This window comes from Bombus impatiens, unplaced genomic scaffold (genome assembly GCF_000188095.3).
Source record: "Bombus impatiens unplaced genomic scaffold, BIMP_2.2 scf_0487, whole genome shotgun sequence".
Taxonomy (NCBI): Eukaryota; Metazoa; Arthropoda; class Insecta; order Hymenoptera; family Apidae; genus Bombus; species Bombus impatiens.
The window spans coordinates 1,174,904-1,193,342 of NT_176906.1; the positions used below are offsets into that span (position 1 = coordinate 1,174,904).

Consider the following 18,439-nt stretch of genomic DNA (forward strand, 5'->3'; position numbering starts at 1 on the left):
GACGAGCTGACCGCATCGTCGGGGGTCTGCAGTAGACTGGTAGTCTGCGACAGTGTGCGTTGCTGGTGATGGGAATGATGATGGAGATGATGGTGTTGCTGTTGCTGCTGCATCTGTTGCTGTTGTTGTTGTTGTTGTTGTTGTTGTTGTTGTTGCTGGGCCGCCAGGATTTCTTCGTGCCGACATTTCGAGCAACGACGCATCTCCGAGCGGACACGCAACAGCCAGACCATGCCGAACAGTGCCATAGCAATCTCAAGTCGCGATGACCTCGATGGGTGCTTCATGCTCGCTGAGTCAAGGTCATCGAGGCTCCAGTAGCCAACGCGATGCATAGCACTGAAATCTTTGCTAACGACGTCCCCTTTTCTTTCCTAACCGCGACTACACAGCCTGATCGCTGGAATGATTGTTGCTTCTCTAGATACGTAACGTGGTTTTTACCCTGTTTAGACTTTTAATTGTCTTTTCTTTTCTTTTTTCTCTTTTTTTCTAGGTAAATTCGGATTTTTGTTTGGAAGTTCGTTTTAAAGACACGCAAGGTTTTTTTTAAAGCAATAGTTGTTCAGAGAATTTAATTAAGTTTGGAAAATTTTAGCTAGGCAGTTTGATTTTCTTTTTAGCTATTTTGTTCCCTCGATTATACTTTGTGGATTTATGTTTAATAAAGATTTTGTTTGTATATGTTCTCGAATTTGAAATATTTTTTACATCATTGACATTACGCTTTTCACGTCATTTCTTGTGAATTTGGATAACAATATTACCAGAATTTATGTTTCTTACTTCGTTCCTTTTCGAAAGGAACCTTCCCGCTGGCTCCTTCTTCAGGCATGAATTCCTCCGCCTGTACAACCAATCTTTCGATTCCAATTTTTAGTTCGTCACAGTCGCGCTCGCATCGAGATTTGTCTCACCGTTAATGGAACCTATCCGCCGTAAATTCTTCGTCGATCTACCTCCATTCTTCTTTGGATTACCAAAGTATCGAAGTAATCTTACTTCACCTCCATTTCAACAAGCTGGCTGATGTGCTTCATCGATTCGATTCCTAACCGGTCGCTTCAGCAAGTGCGAATACGCTCATTCCACGAATTCGTTCAAATCGGAAATCCCGTGTGCCGAATCCTTCGGCTGCTTTCCACATCTTTCACTGACAGCGCGAACGCGCGACATTCGTCAGGATTAGGATTTTGGCGGCAAGTTCGGAACGTGCGAACTGCGGATTACGAACTATCAAGGAACGCGCCGTTGCTGCAGTTGCGCTTTACGCCGATAGGACGAACAAAAAAAAGTCCATAGAATTTTTTAGACACTCGTTTCCATACACTGATTCAACATTCTCGAGGCTACATGACAAAATGGAAGGCACGATTGTTGGGAACGTGACGATCGACGACTTCAGGAATATCCAGATTTCTTCAGAATGTTTCTCGTATGTTTTAATTTCGCACGATCACACCGCGTTCGTTAACATTCCAACGACGTAGCAAAGAAATTATTAGGCCAGTCGAGGGCGACGTATCCGTGTGATACGTCGTGAATAACATTAATGGTCAATGAAACCTCCATCAGTGTAGTCAGTGAAACTGCACGGGCAACTTTGTCGTTCCCTGGTAAATGATTACGGCTAATGAAGCCAGCTTATGGACACACTGCCAGTTACTGTTGGTCCCGATGAACGACGCACTTAGAAAAGTAGAAAAGATTCGTTCGTGATCCGCGCTGGCTATGGAACACTCTCGTGAAAGTTTTTAGCAAGCAAGCCGAGAGAGGTATCGTCGTTGCTCCGCTCACCAACTTTCCCATTTGCCCTATCGCTGCGGAGCAAGTTGCAACGAGCTGGGCTGCCCAACACCGTTCGTGTCTCCCAGCCGTTTCAACTTCTGCGTCTGTTTTCTCGCCGCGATTCTCTGTGACCCATCGAGCTGCGCGAGGCTGACGTCTTTCCGAATGCGGTCCCCCGGAACGAGGACCCGCTCCCATTGAGGCGGCACTTCCGGCCAGCGTGTTCGTTTCACTTGCTACGCACGGCTGAATCGGCTCCTTTCGGGGACACAGAGTTGGATCTTGATCCTCGATGATAACGCGGTTTCACTGAACGCTGCAAACCGTTTCCAAGAAGCTTTAGCTCCACGTCGAAGTTACTGGACGGGAAGGTTCGATAAGTGTCCGGGATTTCTTTTATCCGAACAACCAGACCTTGTCGATCCCACGTTTTTTCTTCTTTCTTACATTGAATTCTATTATGGGGCTTCAGAACCGTCCCTTTCTTACGCTGGCCTGCAAAAGTTATACGAACGATCCCACCAAGCCTGGACGAGATTCTACTGGCAAAAGGAAACACACTCGAACAGGATCGGCGTCTTTCCTTTCTCCCTTTTTTTGTAGTTATCTTTGCCTTCCTTATTTTTTTTCTTTCTTTTTATTTTTTGTCGAGCTTCTGATGCTGCAACGAGGAGGATCCTTCAAACGACGCGGTTGCCGTGTCTAATAGCCCCGCGTTTGATACAGCGAAATGAGATCCCCGAGTTCACGGAAATGTAAGTTCGATTTGTTTCGTTAAAAGGAGAATATTCCGGTATCTCTGGTTCTATTCCAGCCGCGATACACCGATTGATTTTATTGCTCGTGTTTCATTGCTTCTATCGGAAAGTATACACTGGACCGGAAAATTATTTAGACAGTTATCATAGAAAACATTTATGTCTATATTTTATGTATTATATAAAACATTTTGAAAATTCAGTAATACTGTAATGAGGTACGACTGTCGTGATTATATTGGAGAAATTTAAAACCAATACAAAAATGTATCTATGAAGAGATTACGAGATATTTAACGCAAACGTACATTTAGCAAAACATTAATATACAGCATAAGGAGCAATCTTACGCTCATAGTAAGTATAGTTCTAGTAATAAATACGGTTTTATCAATTTCATAACTATGCTAATGTTTCGCATAATACACGTAATACATTCATAAAAGGTGTCTATAAGCGTTTAAAATCTTTTATAAGCATATCGACATGGAGCTAGTATTTTATATTAAAATACGAAGCAGATGTGATAAAAAATATCAGAATTTATAACGATTAACTGTCGACAATGATTGTTTCACGACGCTTTCATTCAATTCTGTCGTATAATTTAACCATTTCCGTCGATGCAGCGCTAGAGATTTTACACATACATTTCGTTTCTCCGCCAGTCACGAAAGTCTTTCGCTGAGAAACTTTCGAAGTTATTCAATTGTATCATTAAGGTTCCGTGACGGCGTGTCCTTGTTGATCGTGAAACAAAGTTTGATCGAAAGTAAATTACTCGACGCGTTTTGCAACGCGAAGACCAAACGCGACCAAACCCTGAGTTCTGGAATATGAAACAGAGCTGTAGAGGGATTTTATGGATTGACTCGAGCGTCGAGAAACCTTGAAAAGCAGAAGAGACGGAGTTGTAAATTATGACGGGCGTCTCGACGAACGGCGCAGTGGAAAACACTTGTATGTTCTTCGAGTACTGACTGCTGGCACTCCTCGTCACCGCGACGAGCAAGATGCTCGTACCTGTCACGTACAAGTAACAATTAAAACTTGAATCTTCGGCTCGAGGGGTTGCTTGTTAACGATGATTCTCCGTTTTTGAATGGCAAGTCGAGTTACCGATAAATTTTTGCGTATTGGGCTTTTTAACGATACGAATGAAGCAGAAAGAGATTGCAGTTTTTCTGGAATGTGAACGACAGTTTTAACAAGCTCACTTCGAGTACAATATCTGATCTTGAAGTTAAAATTCGAATTAGATTCTAGTACTGGATGGTATTTTAAACTTGAAATTCAGTATCATTCTAACCGTTAGTACTCTCAGAATGTTTTGATACGAGTGATGCCTTTTGGAACCAGAAATCATATACCGAAGAGGAAAAGATTTACTTATATAGATCAATCTTTTCCTTTCTTCTATTTTTGGTAAAAACAAAGCAAAATGACAGTTCATATAGAGGAATTTTAACAGGAACTCTATTTTATGTTTTTTGATATAAAATAAATCGTATTGGATGATATAGCGATCTCGATAGATATTTCGAACTATAGAAACAAATCCTTTCAATTTTCTTCTCATTGGATAAATCACGAACGATCATAAAAACTGGCACAAGTTCGTTCAAAGAAATAATTAATCGAGGATGGAGAAAAATACGCCGGAATAGGTGTCGATATAATGGCTAGTTAATACTCGATGAAGGCATATCTTTTGCGACCGTTCAATTGACGTTCCGTGGCTCTTTGTCTGCTCGCAGCCGCCATCAAATGCATCGTGCGCGGATAAATAAACCGCGAACGAACGCGATTATAACGGGGTAGAAATAATGCAGTTGCCTGCACCCGTCATGCCGGTGCAGTAAATCACTGAGCGATCGCGAGTACGAAATAATGCATCGGGAACGTGAATGGACGTTAGAGGTCGGGGAATCATCCAGACAAACTGCCATTGCAATGAACAATGCGATTGAAACGCTCTCTGATACGCGACTGCTGGCCACTGATACTCCTAGTGCTCGCCTATCATCGCCTCTTCTCCTCGCAATAATACGTTTCACATCTGATTTATATTTAAGTGTATAGTGATAGCAATTAAAAAGTATTCAGATGAATATTCTACAGGGATCAGTACAGATGGTTATGACATAGCTCATGAGAGAAGGTTAACTGATTAAGAACATAACTTGCTGTTAAATAGATAGAGATAGATAGAGAAAAGTGGGAGGAAGAATGTAATTCATTATTTGTTTAAATGTAAAATATCGTGAATTTCGGTGAGTCAACAAGTTTAATTCTAATATAATTCGAGTCATCGTCCATTACTTCCATCGCTTCTTATAACTTCTTATAATTCCATTTAGCGCCAGCCAACAGAAATACTTTTAATTTTTCTGGAGAAGTTTTTACAGACGATAGGTGAATTAAGTAGAACGTATAGAAAATACTACACGAAAGACTGAAAATCATAGCAATGTAGGTTAAAATACAGAGATTTGGTCAAGTATTTCAACTTTTAAAAGTATCATTTCTTTAATTTCTTAATTAAAACTAAGTTATAATATTATTCTGTGCCACAATTCATTTTCGCGACTTGAAAAGGTATAAGGAATATTTTATAATAATAAACCCATGCTGTTTCTTAGTGTATACTATGATTTTTAACTGTGTAGTGTACAGGTAGTATACTATGTATACTCTGTATATAGTTTCGCTCCATTCTACAATTATACAGAGAGATAAAATTAAATATGTAGCATTTAAAAATTATAAAAATATCATTACCACTACAGCATTGAAATTCCTGTTTTCGCGGAACTGGTTTTATTCAGACAAGTTAAAAATTCTCCTCCTAGCTCTGTAAATTATAATGATCCTCGAAGCAACAAGACCGTCTGTGTTTCTTAATCGGTACGGAACGAAGTTGCGTGTAGTGTTTGTACGAAGTTCAGGGGTGAAATTAGCGGAAAACCAGGGTGAGACTAAGACGGAACGAGCGCGTTGCATTCAGCGCAATTAAACGCGACGCGGGGTCCGTTCCGCAGCCGAGTTGTGTCGCGCAATTGTACGTAGAGCGATCCAGCGCGGCGTGCACACGTAGGTTACATGGCCGGAATTTATTTTGATTCTACGCGGCGCAAAGTATCCGAGACTTCGTCCACGATGCATGAAAATTTATGATATTCTCGTTCGTTTGTTCGTCGGGCCGTTCACGCGAGAAATTTATTCGACGTACGTTATTTAAAAACGCGGCTCAACGGCACGGAACGGCACGACTCTCGTGTGTGTCGGCCGTAAAAAAAAGAGAATATTAAAATATTATCGCGGATTCGCGTCCGTGTCATCGTATATTTCGTCGGGAGAAGGCGCGTGGGAGAGCTACAGCGATCCAGAGGAAAAATATGAAAATCCGTGATAAATCGATACGCGCGGAAAAACGTGTTGTTTTCTGTGTGATTAACGAAAAACATTTTTTCCGTTCATTGGAATTAGAATCAGTCGGGATCTGAGATTACTTCATATTTGTATATGAAAGTTCATAAATACATAAGAATTCGACGTAGGTCTTACTTTATTAATTTCTTCTACTGCTTAGTGTATCTATGAAATTTATTTTTATATGTTTGGATTATTGTATAGATAAAATGTCCAACTTCTATAATTACATGTATAATTACATGAGAATACTTTTTATGTACGAATGTCGAATATCAAATATCGAATATCGTATATCCTACCTCTACTTTAACACAGAATCATAAAAGGGACGCACTCCTATGAAAATTTATCGCTTATTTTGAATAAACAACTTTTACAACAACGAGTATGTTATTTCGGACTCGAATTCACTGTTCGCACCATGTTGGAACGACACGGAATTTTCGGCAGCGAAAATTTTCCCTGATGCGACCAATGGAAATGTTAAACGAGATCGACGATTTTCGGAGGTGAACTGTGGTAACGCGGCTGCATTACAACCCTGGCAATTTTTTCGCGGCTCTCGATTCCGTGACACCGTTGAATATTCGCGAGCGCCGAAACCGACACAAGTCGTTTCTGTTAAAAAGCAGCCGACAGCAGCGCACCGTGTGCAAAACCACTAATAACGATGCTCTGCCTACGATTTTTATTTATTTTAGCCAGCGGCGTATCGATCGACAGAAATTAATGTGTTGACACTATAGCGTCACGTACCGCCAAAAAACAACATCGTTGGCCTGATTCACGGCTGACGACCGCGTCGAACCTATGGAACTCTTTTCCCAGCTTGCTGGTTACGATACCATACATTGTCGTTTCATAATTTTTTGTCATTTTGTTCAATAAATTCAAATAATAAAAATTTGTTCCCTATTTTTATTTCTCCTTCCTCAAATGTGTAACTGTTAATTTTAATTTATTAACTGGGGAAAACAAGATTCACATTCGCCAATCCAAATATTAATTTATCTTTATCAACTTTTAATTCCACGATCATGAAACTTTCGGATTAAGACAAGACCTCGCTAACAAGTTAACTAGCTGAACAGGGCTTGTTTTAAGTTTAAATTCAACGATATTGCTATACAAATTTTGAAAATTATTTATCAGACGTCTAACATTGAAGATAAAAGTGCTTTAAGACTTTCCAAAACTTCCACGATGATCGATGGAATATTTGTAACGGTTACCTACTCGAGAAACGGTATGTCGTTGTGTATATCCATCAATAATTTAAAAACTTTCAGTCATAACGGACTTCGACACTCCATTGTGACGAAAGTTTCTTTTATTGCGCCAGAAGAGAACTGCCCTTTTGAAAGTTCGTTCTTCGAAAAGCAACAAAGGACGTAAATAGGGCGTATAAAGTTTTTTTTGGAGAGAGTTTTATAAGAAGAAATAGCTAACGCTAAAGTAAAGATGGTGGCTAGTGGTAAAGCTTACAGAGACGCACAAATAGTTGATAATCTGGTGTTATCTTTCCCCGAATATCACGAATTGGCAAGTTCAGAGGAAATGAAGGGGAGTTTTAAGAGTTAATTAGCAGTTCAAAAGCATTATTCACTTGTCTGAAAGAGTTCTCATATTTATTGGAGATTTGAATGCAAAATCTCGTGTATGGTGGTTAAAGAATATTATAACCAGGGAAACATGATTCTGGTTTTGCATGTGTAGTGAAAGGGATTTTATTCTTGAAAGACCTACGAGAAAATCCAAAATTAATATTCTGTCCTACCATCTCTTGATGTACCAAGAAATCAAAGAGTAAGGTATATATAATATATGCTTGATAAGAGGTTCCAGAAGGTTCTCAAAGGTTACCTTATACGAATGGCACGTAAAAGGAGAGCTCGAAGACGAACATAGAGAACCAGGGACGGAAGATATCGAGGCCCTCAATAAATAATGGCAGAAATTATTGTTATTGTATGAAATGTTCTTTGCAAGCTAAAGGCTTTCAGAATACAATACCCTATCGCGTAAACGTAGTGCATCGACTAAAAAATTCTCGTTCCACTGTGTCAAAACAATGTTCTATTCTATACATATTATCGATCGCCGATCGACTTAATTGACTTCAACGCTCTCAAAATCTATTTCACGATGCCTCCTATCGGATTACGACAGAAATTTATAAAGTGAATCGCTGTTCCAACATTATACTACAATCAAGTAAACACGAGGCTGATATCAACATTGTAGAGACACACGAAGCACGTCTCTTGAATTGAATTTCGGCGATAAAACGAAGGATAAAAGAAAAAAAAAAAGAATAGGGCGAGAGATCGAAAGGACGAGAGTCGGCTGGCTTCGATTTTCCATGCAAATATTAGCCGTCGTTACGGACCACTATAGGTTTAATTGGTTTTCCCTACGATCACGGGTTGATCGTCGAATTAATTTCTCCGATTCAGATGGAATTAGCGCAGGTAAATCCCGTCGAATAACCGCAAATGAATATCGATAGATCTGTTTACTAGATTTCCACGCGCCGCGTTCTCTCCCTATGTTAATCAAAAAAGTATCATAATTTCGATCGGTTATCGTTACCGCGCAGATGTCTCTCAATTTCACCATTTTTCGAACGGCAGTTGTACTGGTATGACAGGTCAGGCGGGTACTAGCTGGATTATTTGCAAGCGTGATCGATAAATTCATAACGCGAACAGCGTCCAACGATTCTTCAATATTGCGTGGCTTCACTATTACGAATTCAATTGCTATTCTGGGAACTGCGTGACTATCGAAGCAAGGCTTTCAAACAGGATCGCTGCTCGATTTATAGCCTCCATTTGACTTGAAATTAAATTCCTTGAAGATTGCATTAGGATAGATCATTATTGATGAACAAGGGTTTTTTTTAAACCGTAGTGATTTATCCAAATTACAGATAACTATCATACATATTTATGGCTATATAAATCAATATATGAGACGTTTAGAAGCTACTCTGAGATCAATTCTATGATTTGGATGCAGAAAAATGATGTTACAAACATTATTTCCTTAAATTTGCTCTAGAATTGACTAATATTTACACCATTTTTTTATGATAGGTGAACCTATAGAAGTAAATCATCTGTATCTCGAAAATTGGACATTAATTTTACTACCTGTGCAATGAAACTGACAAGTTTAAAAAAAATGAAGTTGACCATCAGTTCAACTTCTGAAAGGCTCGTATAATGTTCAGTTCAAGCAGGTACCTGCTACGTCGCGTTGTATTCCATTCTATCGAATTAAATTTGCGTCAATAAAATAATGAATGTCACCATTAGAAAATTATCGTGAAGAATTTAACGCGTACTTCTAAATCACTACATGAAGCTATAGGTTTCATTGTTGAAAAATCGATGACAATATTCTGATCTCGGGTTGTTGAAAAAGTTTCAATCATTAATGAAAAAGACCTATCAACATCCACGAATCGATCTATTTAGAATTTGAATTATTATGAAATGTTCAGAAAAACCCTAAGAATACAGTAGGAAACGATGTTCCAGTGAAATTTTATGCAATCGCACCATTTCGTCTGTGAATATCGTAGATGTTCGGAAGTCTGAGCATTCTTCGAGTTCGGATACAAGCACAGACAAAGGCGAGGAACGCTAATCCATGGTGTACAAGCAGATTTCATGCGGCATCGGCCAGCACTGGACGAACTTGATGCAAAGTAGATCAGAGAGCGGTAGCTTTTGTGCCCGAACATTGTTGGCCAGCCTGTTCGACGCAAACGTATACGGGTAGTATCATCTAAATTCTACCGCGATTAGATACACCGTGGTAACGAGAAACAATTTCCTTTGTCGTTTACTGACCCGTTAATAATAATCTAACGAAATATACTACCTACCGCCTCTACCTGAAACAATGATTCGTTTCGTTCGTTCGAAGAGACGACGCTTCCATGCAATCGCCCCTTTATACGCTAGTTTATTACAGCGATCCGATTGTTCGGAATTTTTTGCACCGAGCCTGGTTTTCATCCATTATAATCCTGAAAATGACGTGCTCCAGTTCAATTCACTGATTGATAAATAACGTGGCTCGATGTTTTATGTTTGTTCGTGGAACGTTGGAAACATGGAGGACTACATGAGATCGTCCGTGGTGTTAATATAAACCAAATTACAAAAGTTTCCAATTACAAAATAATAATAGATACCACGAATTGATTGAAAAATTTCGAATTTCGAAAAAACCTCGAATTTCCGATACGAACAGCGCTCATACAAAAAGTTGCAGCAATATTTTCAAGAAAATCAATGGGAAACTAATTTCGAAGTTTATCATATTCTACCTTTAATTTCTTATCCTGCAGCGTATTTGTCAATGTCGTAATCTTCTCTGTCGATCTTCCACTCGTCTACGATATTTCTTCCACCTTCTTTCGTTCAAATACAATTTCTTGGGGGAGCGTCCAGAAAATGCGACGCAATCTTGGTGGTGGCTTTTAAGAAATGCTAGGTCGCAACGGGGACGCGGTTCGTTTGAGAAACAGTATGCTCGCTCGAACGCACGGTACCAGGAAGGGAAGTTATTTAAATAAAGCCTTAATGCCCGAAATGCCGGCTAGAGTGCGAAGAATAAAGTTTACGTGGAAAAAGTTGTCGAAGTTCCTGGGATGGGGTTTGCTACGAAGCTGAGTGAATCTGTAAATGCAAGATAGTCTCTGTTTGGCGAACGAAAGTTAACCCTCCTTTTTTCTACGTTGGTGAAGCTCGAGTAAACCGACTTTTCTCCTTCGAACGGTTTCGAAGTCGGGAAAGAAAAGACGGAAGTAATCCGGTTGAATTTCCGCGATTCGTTTCCGCTCGGGCGTTTCAGCGCGTCCACGTGCGACAAGAAACGTCCACGCGATCCTAGGAAAACGGGTAAACAAGGGGAAGTCGAGCAAACCATCCTTTCATTTCTTTGTTCTTTTCGTTTTTTAACGAATGTTCGTAACAATCGAGTGGATTTCATTTGACTGGAAAAACTTTCGATCGTTGAGTCGTAAACTTTCACGAGGACGATTGCGTCGTCAAACGAACGATTCTCCTCGGCTTTTACCTCTTTCTCGCGAGCAGGTTCATTTAATTATTGCAGAGGTTCGTGAACATCGTTCGGCGGAGCAATTCAAACACTTACCACGGCTGGCTAAGAGGCACGTATTTCTTTAATTAAAAGTAAAACCACCCTCACATTGCTTGTCGGATGTAAGATGCCAGGATACACACCACCAGAGCTAAAATCTAATTATTCCTCTTGAAAATCACCCACTCTAAACAAATGCTTCCTCTCGCGACAAATTTCCTTCTTGATTTCACTATACGCGAATCATTGTAATGCGATCATCTGCTTTCGAAAGGTTTAGCTTCTTTACGTTTAAACTCTCATCTGAATTATTTTCTTTACCGAAGAACACGTCGGTCAACCATCAACAAACGTAACGGAAACCGAATATACATACGTAAGCAATTTCTTTCGTCTCTTCCTCCTTCTACATTTTCTTCTGAAGCCTTTTCTCCTGCCTAGCCTTTATATTCCACAGCCGGAAGGAAAAAAGCTAGCTACCTTTTGCAACGAGCACGCAGACTTTTAAGCCTTCACGAGCCTCGACACAGAACCGTTTAGTCGTTTCTAGCTGATAGCCGGCTCACGGATGGAACGTAATAAAAGTACGAGTCGACGCGGCGTCGTTGGATGTAGTTGCATCGCGAAAAGAAATTCCTTCCGGTCGTTTTAATTCGCGTAAGCGCACCCCTCACCCGTTTCTTCCATCCCTCTTCCGCTACCTTCCTGCTATTTCCCGGCGCTGTTTTCATCCAGTCAACGTTTCACGCTTCAAAAACCGTGACGCGGCTATTGCGATTACGTAACGAGTTCGCTTCTACCTCCTCATATTCACGATTCTGTCGTTGGTGAGAATGATTATTATTATTATTACTATTGTAATTATTACAAGTGGTATGTTGCGAATTTCGGCCCACGCGACGACAAAGCTCATAGCCCGGAGCGTGAATATAGTCGTTCGTTACTTCCGTCGTGATTGCCGTCGTTTAATTAACGAACTGTCGCGGAGTTCGGTTATAAGGTGACTCAAGTTAAACGGAAGTTCGGACTGAGCTCGTGGGACCAGCGCAAGACGTGGACAAGTATGAAATTGCGTTTAAAGAGAGATGTTTGTCTCAAGCTTCTTGCGAAGGTGTTTCTCTGTCTCCTGTTTTACGTGAAATTCCTTTCGTGCAGAGTACGTCGTTGTTTGCTGTCAGTTTGCGTAAAAGATCCTTAGAAATGTCAAACTGTATCACCATAATTTTCTGTATTAATCGTGTGTTTTTTTCTTTATTTCTTTCAGTTCGTTTAACATTTTTAATATACTTGATGATTAGTTAACTATTCTAGTATAAACAATAAGTATACATAGTATCACAAAATGTGCAGGATAAAAAGAAAAGCTCTTAATCTGGCGAAATTTTTAGCAGTATATTTCTAACGTAAAAAAATGTTAATAACTTAAAGAAGAACCCTCAAACGATATTTTTTTACTTGAACTTTTTTCGTCATCTCGATATATAGAAACGACTGTATAAATATCGAAATATAACACATCGATGTATAATATCAACTAGAATATCTATAGATACGAAGTAGATCACGTTCATTTTGATCTCGAAGTAATTCTACTGGAAGCGCTTTGATTCGAACGCGTTTCTAATTATTATACCAGCAGTTAGAGGACGATATTTACGCTTAGTTCCCTTGGTGCATCGCAACTTGAAGAGAATAACGCGAGGAGCTTTTACGTGCATAAACAGGATGCACTGTTTTAGAACTGTAGTTTATTATTTACTCGAAGTATCGCGAGTAGTTTCGTGATGTGAACGAAACGCTGCGAGTTACAGTCACATGGAATTCTATGTTTATTCGTAGACACACGGAAGCGCAACAAAATTTTGAAGATCCTCCCGAGATCTTTGCTTCGTTACCTTTGTTGCTTCTACAACCATGACTCAGTAACTGCGAACTTCTTGTTACTAGCATATACGCGAATTGTGCGCGTCGTGTTTTGATAATTGCGCAAAAAGAAGTAATAATAGCAAAATGCTTTTCTGTTCCCGAGAACTGTTAGAATATTGTTTCGAAATCCATATAAGTTTCTTACAGTTACTGAACTTTCGTATCCCAATGTTACATTTGCTTTAAGAAGCAGAAATATTCTTGGAATTTTAGAAATAGTTAACGTAAAATTGAAACGAAATATTAAAGATATCAACAACGATTCCTCTAAATTTTTCTCAAATTACAGAAATTTGTTAATTATACAAAACTAAAAAGAACTCAACAGGATTAAAAACGATACAATTTTTGTAATTCTCAGTTTAAATAAAAAATAAGGGTTTCCTACTTTTATGAATAAAAATATAGAAATTCACCATATACAAATATGTAAAATTGATATAAAACCCCGCTTTGGAATTCATAAATCTAATCAGATTGACAGTGAACGGAGAAATAAGAACAAAAAGCTTGTCAAACAAGTAAAATTTGCACATGTTTCAACTTGATAAACCAACGCGACGTGCGGAAGATATTACGTTTCGAGGACAAAACGAAGCGAGTGGAGCAGATGAATGCTGTTTCAGTTAATTACCATACGCTCGTATGCAAGGAACAAGGTATATTCCTTTAACACAACCGAAGATGCATTGAAACCGTACCCAACGGCGACTGCGATGTTTTCATTTCCAGTACACACGAAATTCTGTCGGTATGTGTGCGACTTCGTGGTTAAACGTACGTATGAGACTGTTACTACGTTCGCATGGATCACTCTACATTGAATTAGATCGCGTCCATGACCGGAAATTATATTCGACTGCAACTTCCGCATAATCAGTGAGGCGGGAAAACTGCGAGCAAAACAAGATTAACGGTTAGCCGTGGTCATTTGTCTCGTAAATCATTGAAATTCTAAGCTAGTCGTCTGTTTCGAAGTTCGTTTTGTGTTACAGTTTGATTAATTTATTAACCAGAGATTTTTTATCTCTTGGACAGAATAATTTGGTAACTTAAAAATTTCTTTTTTCCCTATCTGTTGTTTCATTTCTTTTAAAAATAAATTACATTGAATTTATGTTTTTTGAATGTTAATTTTAATAACTCTTACTCTTAATTCCGCCATTACAGGTGTTTTTACTTATGAGATAATTTTGTTAATAAATTAAGGGAATTGTGGTGTAAAGAAGAAGGAGAATTTTACGATAACTTGATAAAAAAGAATGAGAAAATATTTCACTCTTTCGCGTGTCTTTCCTTACTCAAAAATACATCTTGTCGACCATGTGTTGGAATGGGAACACGACACTAAAGCGTAACTTATTGTTAAATATGCTTAAAGTCCAAATGTCCCATCCACTGGGAGTCGGGCACTAAAAGTTTTTCAAATCTACGCGGTCCACAACAGTGAAGAGCAGGGAAACAACTTTGCACTTGATCATCCACTTTTAGGACTTATCGTCAGGATGCGTAATAAACTACATCCTCAGCGAACAGCTTTCTGCCGAGACATAAATTTGCAAGACACGAATTTTGTGGATTACTCGTTTATGAAATGTTGGTTTAACTGGTTTAACAAATTTCTCTTTGGTTTCTAATATCATAATTTTAACCTGTCATTAGGTAAAGACTTTTGAGGACAGGGACTATTGCTAGCAAACCGATTTTTCATTCGCGTTCGTCCAACCGAGAATGTCTCAAGCGACTTTCACTAAAATTGTCGTCAGATTGATTATACTTCTCACCTGAGCGAAAGAAACGCGAAAGAAAGAGCAGGCGAATATAAGGGCAAGTATGACGCTTCGAATCAGAGGTACGTTACTATCGAGGAAAGTTGTCGGCGTCTCATTGACGTCGACAGAGTTCCCGGTGGGCTTTTCTTCCTCAAAGTGTTCCCCGTCGACTTCCTTTCACAGATTGCTAGTAGGAAAAACTCCTGGTTGGCCAAACCTTACCTCGTTATAAGCTTCCTCAATAACGTCCCGCGGGACGTGTTGGATCCCGTTCTATCCACCTCCTTCGTCTTTTTTCCCTTTCGACCCTTTCTCTTTTCTTTTTCTTCTCTTCTTTTTTTTCTGCTTTCTCTCTATCATGTGTTTTCAGAAGTTTGCACATTACACGAATGTTTTGACAAACCGGTTGGTGCTGTCTTGCTTGGTTGATTTTTATTGGCCCATGCGGAGGCGAACAGGTACAGAACAAACATTTTAAAAAGAGAAATTTCTACTGTTAAGCCATGCGCGCGTTGTCCATTCTACTTCTCCATCAGACTATGTTTCACGCTCCGACGACTTTTATAATGAAACACAACCAATGGAAAATCTCTCGTTAACTTATAGCGCAATTTCTATCGACTATGGTTTTTAAAGTAAACAGTCCGTTGTCAAAGAAATTATATACAAAGGGGAATTTTTCATGGCTTCCCCCTTTCGACCCGATGAAACGCACGATAAATGGAAGTTTCTTTTTATGTTTTTGTATAAAGCATCCGGCAAATTGTCAGTAATTTCTCCAGTTCATGATTTTCCTTGCATTGTTTTGTTTAACTTGGTGCGGAAGCTGAACAAGATAAATCTTGCAATTGAGAATTGAAGCAGGTTGAAGTCAGACATTATTGGATGGAAAAAATGATTTTTGTTATTGCAGTGAAGAGTATGTCACTTTGGAGGACGGAAATGCCTCGTATAAAGCAATTGCTTTAATAATAAATCAAACCATCCTGATGGAACAACAATCGTCGCGTGCTAAGTTCCCAGATTTTTATGAAAGTATCGACGTGGAATCTTTTGTGATTTTATTCTTGTTTGCTAATTATCCTCTCACCATGACGATGGTTTTGGCCGCGTAACAAGCGCGCACCAGACGAAGGAAAACACGGAGCGACGCGAAATGGAACGACTGCGAAAACTCGTTTAGCCGGGAATATAGGATGCATATATATATATGTACTTCACTGCAGATTTCTAAGCGACCAAAGGGCATTGAGAACTCATTTTCCAGCGCAAACAACGTAGCCCCAGCAGATCCTCGCCGAGGCACCGTCCCGCCGCACAGCTGTACACGATTTATTCTCATTTGCATATACCATTTCTGTATCGCTATAATCACTGGCCCCGGTGCTACGTTATCTTCATCGGGAAAAAAGAATTCAGATATTCAAGCGTCTGCCTCGTTTTATCTTCGATACACAGAGCTCCACCGAACATTTTCGTTTGAAAGCCTGCCCTCTTTTTCTTAAAACGTAGATTATTAAAACGTAATATCCATTAAAACGCGTAGATACGGAGACTTTATAAGAGATATGATCTTGGAAAGTTAGATAATTTCGAACAGATTATAGAAACATTGAAAGGTGTCGAATGGTATAATTAACTTCGATATTTCGAACTTTCGTGTTTTCATATTTTTCAATATGTGTTTCAACACTACGGTTTTTATGTATAAAATTCCTAATAAGATATGTCCTATGTGTATAAGATTCCTAATGAAAAATAAGAAATAAATTTGATAGATAAAAATAGGTAAAAGAAGGGTGTTTTACTGGTTGAAAGATACGATATTGTTAATATAGCATTCATTAAAAATAAATTCAGACTTCTATTGAATAGTATTGGTCTTTCCATAGAAGACTACCATTAAGTATTAATAACAAAGAGCTCTCGCGTCTAATTTGAAAAATTTGTTGATAGATGAACATGATAGGATCAAAAGTGACCTAAAGGTTGAAGCATGGACATAATCAGAAGACCTTCATTCTTACTCGAACGGAATGTCTCGTATATTCCACGTCACGTTTGATTCCTCTCATACACCCTACCTTACAATCGATTATTCGGTACGATGGTTGAGGAAAACGAAGAAAGAAGAATGAACGAGGTGAGAAACATATTCATAGACCCGATTTTTCGAAGAAAGGACTTTGTTGGAACTGACAGGAAACGACGCCGGCTGGGTGGACACGTAGACCGCCCGGTAACTACTTCCGGCCTTTTTGAAACATGTCCTTCTCTCGTTAGCCATTCGACTCGGGCTCCTCTTTTCTTCTCGGCTTCCGACTGCACAGTTCGTTAGGCAATTCCTATTTCGTCCCGTGTCCAATTTTCACCGCGGAATTTTCGGCCTCGTTACATCTTTCCTCCTTTTTTCCATTCTTTCTATTTCCTTTTTTCCTTTTTTTTTTTATTCTTTTTTGGCAAAATTTCCTGCGTAGCCACCGCGGAAAAAAATTTCAACCCGCAATCTTCCGTTTCGTTAGCCTCGCGATGACCGAAATTTATTTAGCAGAAAAAACAGCACGGGCTGTTGGTCGTCGCAGCAACGATCGCTGGAAAAAACATCGAAGCTTAACGGACGCAACAAAAAGTTAACACGTCTGCGTACAGCACGATGGTCTTCTAATTTGTAACAGCTGCGCGTTATGAGTATAATGCTGGGACTTTGTTTAAAGGCGTTTCGTTTTTATTACGGGCTTTTCATATGCTTTAGTTCCGAACGACAAAGCACAAAGCGAGAAATGTTCTAAATAAACGAGAGGAAGATAAACGTGTGAGTGGCTGATTTTTTTTCCATTGTTTTGTATGTAGACATCTTTCAGCAGTGTACACTGTCAAACGCATGAAGCTATATCTAAACGCGATAAAAGGGCCCTTCAAATCAAAGGATTTCAGCTGTATCAAAGGTATTTCATATCGACACTCTTACAAGTCATCTCCCACCTTTTCAGTTTATAAGTCAAGATTCAAAACTCCTTTCAAAGAACTACATGAAACCAATTGATTTTGCAAATGATCATTTTGTTCCATGAAAAGTAATCGAAATTACCGAACCAGATATTTTCTTTCTCAACGTCATAGATATTTAATTTGATACGCGAAAAAGCTCGAACACTTTCCGCAAACCCTTTCGGCAACACTTTGACGAGATCGCCGCTCAAGTTTAAGATTAACGAGCGAAAGCTGCTTTTCGTAATGATATGAAGCGGACGCCGCCAATGACGCAAAACGCGACGGCGCAACTTTTGTCGGGCGAAACCGTTCGCGCAAACTTCATTAAATCGATAATAGAGTCCTTTTTTTCTGGTGCATCGTTGGCGCATGCAGCGGTTGGGCGACTGAATACCGTGGTCCGCGGAACAACATCGAAAGTCTAGCGAAGATACAGGAGTGAGTTGGATTGCGAGGAAAGTTTGGTGCGCGCGAGAAGTCGACTTACAGACGACAGACAAATGTCGACTGCTGTTCGCCCTGTGGTGCACGCGTGTCGCGAAACTTCCTCGATATTTTACGGACCTCACGACATCCACAATGGACGAACAAGCTGTGAACGCCTCGGGAGATTTCTTCTTTCAATTACGAAGCCGCGATGCGTCGCGGCTC

At 39.5% G+C, this 18,439-nt stretch overlaps 1 protein-coding gene across 21 annotated transcripts in view; it reads right to left on the reverse strand.

The window, feature by feature from the left end:
- Positions 1 to 18,439, reverse strand: part of LOC100747372 (disks large 1 tumor suppressor protein) — a 537,264-nt gene that overhangs the window by 282,594 nt on the left and 236,231 nt on the right. For 14 of the 21 annotated variants that reach the window (XM_024368879.2, XM_033321739.1, XM_033321740.1 and 11 more), the window contains exon 3: positions 31 to 2,283. The exons of the other annotated variants lie outside the window; for them this stretch is intronic. In XM_024368879.2, the coding sequence (XP_024224647.1) occupies positions 31 to 335 (305 nt within the window). In that variant the 5' untranslated portion in view covers positions 336 to 2,283. The remainder of the gene's footprint in view (positions 1 to 30; positions 2,284 to 18,439) is intronic. 21 annotated transcript variants of the gene reach the window in all.